Genomic DNA, 11,152 nt, shown 5'->3' with positions numbered 1-11,152 from the left:
CGCGAACGACCCATCACTACTGGGGAATGAGGAAGATGCCGTTGTGGTCAGACTTCCCAAAAGCCGGGTGTGAGACAACTTTGTAGCCCTGCTTGTATGGCGTGTAGCAGTGATCCAAAATTCGATCCCCCCTCGTTGTACACGAGACGTGCTGGTAAAAGTTTGGCATGACTTGTCTGAGGTTCGCTTTATTAAAGTCTCCTGCTGCAATGAGGGCTGCGCCCGGGTCCTGGTTTTGAAGCGAACTCAGCACATCGTGTAATGTTCGCTTTATTAAAGTCTCCTGCTACAATGAGGGCTGCGCCCGGGTCCTGGTTTTGAAACGAACTCAGCACATCATGTAATTCGGACAAAGCAATACCTGTGTCCGCTTGGGGTGGGATGTAGACCACCGTGGCGATGACCGAGGTGAACTCACGGGGCAGATAGAAATGGCGGCACTTAATGCTCAGGAATTCCAGATGTGGCGAGCAGCCGCTGGAAAGAGTAGAAATGCTCCTTCTCTTTTGAGAGAAACCAGTTGAGTCGAATAACAGACTGTCGTGTTGAGGCTGTGGGCATCTCAACAGATGTTATAAACACCAACAATAATTATTTTATAATTATTTCTGAGCTGCGCACTAAATCAGACAAAAAAGTCTGAGAAATCTGACAGAAACTATGTAAAACCCAGGTGGACAATAGATGATCACAAATAAGGCTGTTTTTTTTTGTTTTTAGTTTTGCAGCTACGGGGCTAAGGCTGAGTATCTTGCATTCAAATGAATTAAAAGTGAATCAACAAAGAGTGTGCTTTGGACGAAGCACGTGAAGATTACACTATGAAATAACATGTTATCTAGAAGTTTTTAGTTAAATTGCTATGCAGATTACTTTTTGCTAAAGTGTGTATTTAGGGCTTGATCAGGTGACTCTGAATCCTCCCTTAGCTATGCTGCACTAGGTGTAGGATGCTGGGGAATTGCTACTTTGGTCACCTTTCTCACAGTGTATGAACACACCTTTCTGTGTTTATACATTTCTCTGCACTGAATCATTTCTTCTTATTAATCTCTGACTCTCTTTCATAGCATGCCTTTTATCCTGTCTTCCTCCCTTCACCCCAACCAGTCGTCGCAGATGGCCGCCCTTCCCTGAGCCTCTTTTTGCTGGAGGTTTCTTCCTGTTAAAAGGGAGTCAAAGTGCATTTGCTCATACGTGGCCATATGACTGTTGAGTTTTTCTCTGTTGTTTTATTGCAGGGTCTACCTTGTAATGTAAGGTACACCCTACAATGTATATGAATAAAGCAATTCAGCAAAAAAAAAAGAAAGAAAAAATGGAAAAATATTATGTACTCATATTACTATGTGTTCCTTGTTCTTACAGGAGAGAGATCAGAGAGCTTCAGAGGCTCTCTGCAGTCTGCACTCTGAGAAACTCAAACTCTTCTGTCTGGACCATCAGCAGCCAGTGTGTCTCGTCTGCAGAGACTCAGAAAAACACACCAATCACAGATTCAGACCCATCGATGAAGCTGCACGACAACACAAGAAGGAACTTCAGGAAACTCTGGAGCCCTTAAAGGAGAAGTTAAAGGTTTGTGAAGAAGTTCAAGTGAAGTTTGATCAAACAGCAGAACACATTAAGGTCCAGGCCAGACACACAGAGAGGCAGATTAAGGAGCAGTTTAAGAAGCTTCACCAGTTTCTAGCAGAGGAAGAGGGGGTCAGGCTGGCTGCACTGAGGGAGGAAGAGGAGCAGAAGAGTAGGATGATGAAGGAGAAGATGGAGGCTCTGAGCAGAGAGATAGCAGCTCTTTCAGACACAGTCAGAGCCACAGAGGAGGAGCTGAGAGCTGAAGACGTCTCATTCCTGCACAACTACAAGGCTGCAGTGGAAAGAGTCCAGCGCTGCCCCCTGCTGGATGATCCACAGCTGCCCTCAAGAGCTCTGATAGACCAGGCCAAACACCTGGGCAACCTGACCTTCAACATCTGGAACAACATGAAGGACATGGTCTCCTACACTCCACTCATTCTGGACCCAAACACTGCTCATCCAAACCTCATCCTGTTTGAAGATCTGGCCAGTGTGAGAGGAGGAGAGAGGCAGCAGCTTCCTGATAATCCAGAGAGAACTAATTGGTTCTACTCTGTCCTGGGCTCTGAGGGCTTTAACTCAGGGACTCACAGCTGGGATGTTGAAGTTGGAGACAGTACATATTGGGACCTAGGTGTGTTAGCAGAGTCTGTGCAGAGGAAGGGAGAGTTATGGTCTAGATTATGGAGAATAGAGTTTTTTGAAGGTAAATACTCAGCATGCTCACCATCAGCTCCTCTCACTGTTCTCTCAGTAAAGAAGACGCTCCAGAGGATCAGAGTGAATCTGAACTGGAACAGAAGAAAGCTGTCGTTCTCTGATCCTGATACTAACACACACATACACACCTTCAGAAACACTTTCACTGAGAAGATGTTTCCATACATTCGCACTCGTGAAGAAGTGAACGTGTTGCCATTGACAGTGTCAGTGTCAGTAGAGTAGATGAGCTGAGGATGATGGTATTTCTAATGTTGTTTCCTGTCAGTGAATTCCCCATGTACTTATACTCTCACTGAGAAAATGCAATAATACACCCAGTCTAAAAGAACGTTCAGATTTGAATGTATTTAAGAATAATTTAGAAAGTGAAAATTCAGCACATGGTTAGAAACCAGCTTGTGTTGTAACTCAGACAGTGAGTACAAACCTCAGACTAACAAATTAAAACAGGTTAATGTAAATGAATGGAACAACAAGAATTTTTTGAAACTTTATATCTGGTAGTAAGATTAAATTTCAAATTTCAATTTCAAATTTCAAATTTGTTGATACATAATAAAAGTGTTTGGTGGACCCATTTTGAACCCTTTGTAACACATTTGGCTTGAACAGAAAACCAATCAGAACAATTTGTTGTTGTTAATTATTCCGATTCGTTTTTTTATCATTTGGAAAAAAAGGACATTTTATCACAAATGTAAATATTCAATTTGAGATTATATGGATATGAACAAACAAATTACTCTATTTGTATTGTAAGTTAGTATTTTTAAGTGGTCAGAAACTTTAGAGTATTTTTTACCAAAAAAGGGACATAATGTTGTGTAGGTAATTTTAAGAAGTGATTTCATGATATTTTCCCAATCTTACCTTTTAAATAAACATCAGTTTTGATTATTCACTGTTCATTTGTCCTTGTACTTTCCAAAAAAAAAGGAATTACAGGAAAAACATGATTTTCTTGTAATTGTATGTGGAAAAATAATCAGTATGAAACTTTACATGTATAGACATATGTGACTTTATAATACTGTAATCAAAACAGTCTGCTTTTTGTTACCAATAATTAAATTGTTAATTTTATGTTTTTATCGTGCTGTGTTATGTTGTGTTGGATTGTATACATGCATGCATCTGAGAGAGAGTATAAATCTATCAACATGCACTGATCATTTAGGAGGTGAACAAAGGCCATCTTGGAGGGATGTTTTTGATGTGTCTTTGAAGAGGCCCTCAAGCAGGGGCGGATCTAGAGAAATTTTCTTAGGGTGGCATGAGGGTGGCAAAAAAAATCAAATGGGGTGGCAAATCAAAGCCTTTTCTTCAAACACATATGCAGGTGGTTACAAATGGTTAAAATGATTCAAATGCAGTAAGTATACATAATATACACATATACATAACTTAATTATTTTCTGTAGCCCACATAATTAAACACTTTAGTTACATAAAACGTGAGTTTTGATCTTATGTACTGTATAATAAATAAATATGTAGCCCAATAAGTATAAAATCCAGAAAGGTACACAACATGGGCCGGTTCATTTACAAACACAAGTCTAACTTAAGTTTCACTGTTTCTTGTTAGAAAAAAAAGTAAAATTGTTACATGCTTAAATTACACGAAATGTCAGAAATCTGCACTGACATGAACACAAATTTAAACCTAATTTTTCATGATTTGTTGGATTAACCCTCCAAAATATAACCGGTCCTTTTTGACTCCTTTTGAGTTTACGTTTGTATTTCATCTTCAGATTGTTTCATTTTATTTTTTCCCCCTTGCCTTGTTTGGTATCATTATTTTCAGCTCAACCTCTCGTGTCTGAATTTAGTTGTTTTTTCATTGACATCTGAAATCACAGAAAAAACTTAAAATAATAGTAGTAGTAGTTTTTTTTACTGTAAAAAAACCCCACAGACATGTTGAGTAAATTTTTATAACTTGAAATGCAAATATAAATTGTGCATTTTGTAAACATATACAAGTATTTATCTAAAAATGCAGACAATATACCTGCCATTTTTTTCATTTTGTACAACCATTTAAAAATATTACTAAAACTAAAATGAGAGAACAATCAGGTGTCGCAATAAGATGCCTCACATGTGTGCCAGTAAAAAAATGAATAAAAAATTGTCAGTCCACCAAAAGACAGAGGAGTACAGCACAGGGATAAACCTTCAGGCCTGACAACAGGTGGTGTATCACTCCACTGGTTTTCCACCTGGTGACAACATTCATTTGTGCCCTCACTGACACACAAAACAACAGACTAACTACACAAGACAACACAACACACTAACTACACTCTCCACGCTAAACATCACAAATCACCCACATCTAAAAAGTCTCTCTCTCTCATCTCGCAGTCGTTACCGTCACCCCCAAAACTTTCGCCTCTTTTAAAACAACCAAATCTCACGTGTTGACTTTTTTTTTTAAATTGGTCGACATGGTACATTTTTCCACCGATAGGAAAGAGTTGGCTTTTTTTCTTTCTTTACTGTTTTTGCGCTGTCTTTAGAAAACGCTATAAAAAACACACACAAAAACACTGTGACGACAATATTTAGAAAAAAGCATGGCTTATATATAATTAGATTTTTATCATAACTCTTGATCTACTGGCCTGTAATTAACATTTAAAGACCGGTGTATTCTTTGAAGTCCGAACTTTCAACACGGGCTGAAATAGAGACTCAGCCTGGCTGCAGCTTGTTGCTATGTCAGCGTAAATCAGGCATGTGATTTGGAGGTGCAGCATGTCCGTGGACCACAGAGGGTCCACCCTAACCCACTCACCTTCATTCCATTTCCAGAGTGTAACAACCAACCACCTGTGTGAAATCCGAAATTCCCATGGTGTTGTTCAAAATGTGCTTTGGCACAATCATAAGCATCGCTTGCTACTGAAAACAAGAAAAAGCCGGCCGAACCATTTCTTAATGGTGGAGGGGGGGTAACACTATGCAATATATTCAGTTTTAGCTTTTATATTCACTGTTAACTGTAACTACACTTAAAGTGTTAATGCTATCTTATTTTAATAAACAACACTGTCATATGCAAAATTAGGGTGGCAGTTGGGGTGGCAAGAGATCATTTTAGGGTGGCACTTGCCACCCCATGCCACCCTTCTAGATCCGCCCCTGCCCTCAAGCAATAACATGGCATCCTGCCTTTGCTACAAAAACAAAAACTACTTTTAGTGTGTGTATGCACCTGCCTGCTCTTACAGCCAAAAGGTAAGCACACAGCTTGGCTGAGGATTCATTTCATTAGAGAGCAGAGAAGTTCAAACACATGGAGCAAAGAGAAGATAAACTAAAGGGACTTTAGAGATGGTTATGTAGCCTGTCTCAGCGAGCTGCAGGACTCATTAGAAGAAGGCACAAGCTTTGATGAAGAGTGTGACACAGAATACTCGGTGGAGTCTTCCACATCTGTGAGTGTTTCCAAAACTCTGAAACTCTGAGTGACTGGAAATCAAAGAACGGGCAAGTCTGGTCTCTATCTCATACCAAGATGCTTGATCTGAGGGTCCACGAGAAATGACTTATCAGGTATTTGTGATGTGCATCCTGTTTTGACCTTTTCCTCACTCCTGACATGATGCAACAGATTTTTCAAAGAAAAAGCCTACACAGGATCTGCTCTTCCTTTGTCTTATTCCCTTTGTAACCCATACATGATTTGTTTACTGGTAAACTGAATTGAACTTGATGTACTAATGGAAGTTTTTCTGGCCTACAGATCAGGTTTTTTTTCCCACACTGAATTGATCTTATTCATATTGAAGTGGCGAGCCGGTAGGATCATTCTTTTCCCCTCTTTTCACCCACTTAGCCATCTTTGGGTTCCGGACATATTTTCCCCATTACATGAAACTGGACCCTAAGGAGGAATTCCTGAAAAACTGAACTGTAAAAGAAACTTTAAAAAGGACCAAAAGGACTCTTAACAAAAGAACTCCTGCACAGATAATCACAACATTAATTTATTAATTACAGTTTTTCTCAAATGCTAAAACACATTTCACAAACGTTTCCACCATGTTCCCCAATGTCTAAACACAACACCCTTTTCCAAAGCTACATAAACACAACCACACCTTCCCACTGCAAAACTCAAACTTTCACACCAAAAGAGCAGCTCGAAGCTTTCAAAAATGTAAACACTATACACATCATTACACACTACAGCAAAACAATTGAAAACACAATGCTCAATTTGTGAGAAGGTTCTTTGTTTCATAACTGCCAATGCATATTTTTAGAAACTATACAGTAACGGATCGTCGTAGATCTCTGCAGAGGATTAGGCATTCAGATTTGTGAGTTTCATATGAAGAGTATTGCACACAACAGTACTCTTGAAAACATGATCAGGGTGTGAAGTTTTTTTATTTACGTTAGTCACACCACACACACACCATAATCACTGTGCGGCATCATGTCGCTGAGCTGCATCGGGCCACATCACCTCATCCACATCGCAGGCTACATTGTCTCTTGCCAGGCACCGTGGGAAAAACGCCCTGGAATGGCAAATCCATCCTTGGAAGGCCTCCGCTGGGATGTCAACACAGGCCAGCTCCATTGCCCTTAGGAGGTTGTCTCTTGTGTATGGTTGTCTGTCATAAACCTTCCATCTCCACGATGAGAAGAACTCCTCTATAGGGTTCAGAAAAGGGTAGTAGGGTGGCAGACAGACGTTTAAAAAGTGGTCACTGTTGGTGGTGAACCACTCTCTGATTTGGTTTGTTCTATGGAGGCGGACATTGTCCCAAATGATCACATAAATGTGATGTGCGGGTCCAGGATGGTGATGTCTTTTAGCTCTAGGAAGGTGAGGAGACGTTGGGTGTTGTAAGACCCAAGGACAGCATGCCGGTGGACAAGCCCCCCCGAACCCATGGCCGCACAAAGGGTAATATCATCATCCCGCACCCGTTGGCCAGGGACCTCAGTGATGGCTCTTTGGCCAATGATGTTACGGCCTCTTTGCCTTCGTTTCTGCAGGTTGAAGCGAGCCTCATCTAGGAAGAGGTACTCATGAGGTCTGGCCATCGCGTCCAACTGTAATATCCTCTGTGAAAATGTGAAAGTGCACAGGTGTTCAGAACAACAGTCAATCAGGTAGCACAGTATTGTCCAGAAGTAATGTAGGCCACTGAGCAATACAGTATGTCCACTAACTGTACTGTGAACATGGATGTATACTTACTTGCACATACTCGGAACGTAGGTCTTTGTGTCACACAGAGTTGCGCTCAAAGGGAACCCTATAGACCTGTTTCATCCGCGTCTTTTGGCGCCGGAGAACTCGGTCTATTGTGGCCAAGCTGACATCGTCAATGCTCACAAAGTTGACATTATCGGCAATGACTTTGTCTCTGATCTCCCGGAGTCTGATGAGGTTGTTCCCACGAACCATATCCACAATGAGGGTTTCTTGTGCCGCTGTAAATATGGCAACCCTCCCACCCCACATGTGTTGTCAATTGACATGTGTTACAATACAGTCACAACTGATTTGAAAACAATAGACTACTTTCACTGGTTTGTAAAACTGTGACAAAGAAAGCACTAGAGTACAATACCTGTTGTCTGAATGCCCTGATAATGGTGGCCACAGTGAACCTACTCAGGTTTGGACGGACTCTTAGTCCTGCTTCAGCCATTGTCATGCCATGGACAATGACATGGTCAATGACTGTTGCTCGCATCTCGTCCGCAATGATGGTGCGAGGTTGTCTTGCTCTCCCTCCTGGACCTTCTCCTCTCCCATGTTGGCCTCCTCCTCTTCCTCGTTGGCCTGCTCCTCTTCTTCCAGGGCCAGCTCTTCTCTCTCCTCTGCATCGAATTCTTCTTCCCCTGACTCTACCTTCATCCATTGTGTTTGTTTGGAATCTTCAGCATACTGTGCACTCTGAACTTGCTTTTATACATGTGGTCACAGCATTAGCAACATGTGTCTTTAATTTTGAGTCATTGTGTGTAATGAATGATGCCAGGTGTGTTCATTGTGTTCAAATATTGCTGACTGTGGCAAGCATGTTGCATCACATGAGCTTTCATTTGAGAATATGAGCAGAGTTCTTTTGCAACTTGTGTTTTAGCAGGAAAGATGTGTTTAGATTTATGACAACGAAGGATTCTGTTCTGTGAATTGTGTCTTCATGTGACATGTGTTTATGATATTGGTAAATGATGGTTAGATTTAGTAAATGTGTTTAGACAACTGGTCATTTGGTTTAGAGGATTGGCTTTTGTGCTTTAGCATTTGAGAAAAACTGTAATTGTGGTAAATTTATTTATGTTGTGTTTTGTATTTATTATTTTGTTCCATTTCCCCTTTCCACCCTTTTATTCGATATATTTTTGTTTTTTCCTAAACAAAAATTTGCAGTCTCTGGTCTCGTCACTCACACCTCTGCTGTATGTTTCCCCTTGTGCTCCAGTCTAGTTCTCAGTTCGTTTTCTTGTTGTCTAAGTTGAGTTTCTAGTTCCTACATCTTGATGCATGCTCAATAATCCAGGTAAGTAAATCCCCAAAAGTTGATTCTGTTCATCTGGATGTAGCGTTTTCAGAAAACGCTACATCTAGTTCCTATATCTAGTTCTAGTTCCTAGTATAGTTTGTTGTATTTGAGGTAAGAGTTTTACCCCAGCAACAAAGCAGCCATTTTGAGTTTATTCATTCTTGTATGAGACCTGCATTTGAGTCCTTTATCCTGCCTTCTGGACAGCCAGACCTGACAATAAGATATTAAATATTTGAAAAATTTAGGCTTAACACTTGCAGCTATAGGTTGGCAAGAAGACTACAGGATGAATGTAAAAGGAAAAGATAAAATTGTGAAGAAAGATGAACAAAAACACAGACACAACTACACACAAACTAACACAGACATCCCTACCACCTCAACGCACACACAGCCAGACATATCCTCTCTCAATCCATTTATCTGTTTCTCTCAAATACACACATACATCATACATACAAAGCCTGGCTATTTCTGTTTCAAATGTGTTCATATTTCATATGTTCTGTTGTGTTTATCTTTTGTTGTTGAAGTTTTCAATGAGTTTGCAGTTTGCATAATAAATGCTCCCATTGACCGACAACAACCCCACTGGGCATGAAGAGGTATCCCAGCCGATGTCTTGATGCATGCTTAATCATCCAATTAAGGAAATTAAGGAAACCCCAAAAAGTTAATTCTGTTTATCTGGACGTAACGATTTTAGTTTGATGAACAGAATCATCTCTTTGAGATCCAGAGGACAAAGGCCCGCCCTCGCCCACAGCCCCTGCACCAACATTCCCTTCACCTTCACCCAGCTCATCGCCCCCTCTACTTCCTTTTTTTGTGTATCCCGTTTGGATCTTTAGCCATCAGAATTGTTGTCTTAAGGCCAAGAAAGATGCCAAGCGGATTTATTTTACCAAGTGGATCATCATGGCCTTGCCATATTGGTCCATTTGATTGACCTTTATTATAATTATGAATTTATTTTATTTTCGGTTGCTACAAACGGGACAGACATGACTGAGGGATAGGACAGGGAGAAAGAATGAAAGAAAGAGAGGGAGAGAAAGAAAACCAGAAGGGAGAAGAGACGTTGAGAACGGGGGGGAAGAAAGAAAGAAAAATAAACAAAACACCTGGATCACCTGTATGGAGAAAAAGAAAGAGAAGAGAAAGCAAACAAAAAAAGAGCAACATAATAAAAACAGCACCATCACAATAAACTAGCTAGCAGTAGATAACAGTAGATACTAAATATTAAACGATATTGTGCAGCACGCAAGATAGACAGCGCACAATGTGCTTTGAGGCAGCAGCCATGAAAGGTGTAGTCCGCGTCTGTGAACACCCGTGTGAACACCTGTGTGCACACCTGTGTGCACACCTGTGTGGATCAGCATGCTTGTATTCCAAAGGTTTCTCCATGTAACGATCTGCTATGGAGTGTGGGGAGCCATAGCCCAGTCCCCCAGGGTATGAAGCAGGTATGGAGGAGATCAAGGCCCCAGATATCCAGAGGCCCCAGAGTACGAGGACCCGAGGAGGACCTCCAAAAGGGGGGGAACCATGCCACCCTCCTGGGAAGAGCTGAATAGAGCCCCAAACGAGAGGTCACCCAGCAGCTATGGAGCAGAGGCCAGAGGGGGTTGCAGTGGCGTGCAGTGGCCGGCTCTGCCGGCAGCCAGCTGTGCCAGAGAGGACCGAGCTTCAGGCCCAGAGGCCAGAGGCCTGAGGGCATCCCATCCCCCGGAAGGGGCCCAGCCAGGCCCCGCCAATCGGCCACCAGGAGTGAGCCGGTACATACATGAGCGCCCAGCCCCAGTCGACAAGGTCCACCAAGGTCCACCAACACACCAACGTCTGAGGGCATCAGCCGGGAGTGTGGTGAGGGGAGATAGGCCTCCGTACTTTAGAGGGCCTGAGATGTACCCAGAGAGGTTGAGTCTAACCCCAACCTGACATATAGACACAGACGAACAGGCGCACGCGGACACAAACGTGCATTCCCACCCCATATGCACAATCAAATACTCGGCACTCACCCAACGTGTAGACAGACACAAATAGACACTGCACAGACAGTCGCACTCCCCAAACATACTCTATATCCCAGGTCCAGATACCCCCGCCCCCAGAGGGGCAAGCCGCACCTAAACCCAGGAGATAACCCTTCTCTCTGGGGTGGAGGCAAGCGGACCACCTCCTTATCTGCAGTAGCAGGGAGGCCCCGCATACCGGACCCCAATCTGACGGCCAGCACCTCCTCCCAGCCCCCCAGCCCTGACGGCTAACAGAACCGGGGTGAGTGA

General features: G+C 42.3%; 1 protein-coding gene and 1 pseudogene across 1 annotated transcript; one reads left to right on the top strand and one right to left on the bottom strand.

The window, feature by feature from the left end:
* Positions 1 to 1,319: 1,319 nt before the first annotated feature.
* LOC146521161 (nuclear factor 7, brain-like) lies at positions 1,320 to 3,731 on the top strand. Its single transcript, XM_085146150.1, has one exon. It carries the CDS (start codon positions 1,348 to 1,350, stop codon positions 2,524 to 2,526), a length of 1,179 nt encoding a protein of 392 aa, XP_085002276.1. The 5' UTR covers positions 1,320 to 1,347; the 3' UTR covers positions 2,527 to 3,731.
* A 2,596-nt stretch (positions 3,732 to 6,327) lies between these two features.
* Positions 6,328 to 10,477, bottom strand: LOC146521160 (uncharacterized; annotated as a pseudogene).
* Positions 10,478 to 11,152: the final 675 nt, after the last annotated feature.

Source organism: Neolamprologus multifasciatus, chromosome 3 (assembly GCF_963576455.1).
Source record: "Neolamprologus multifasciatus chromosome 3, fNeoMul1.2, whole genome shotgun sequence".
In the NCBI taxonomy this organism is placed as follows: Eukaryota; Metazoa; Chordata; class Actinopteri; order Cichliformes; family Cichlidae; genus Neolamprologus; species Neolamprologus multifasciatus.
Note: the sequence above shows the minus strand (reverse complement) of the source record. Positions and strands in the feature narration are given on the sequence as shown.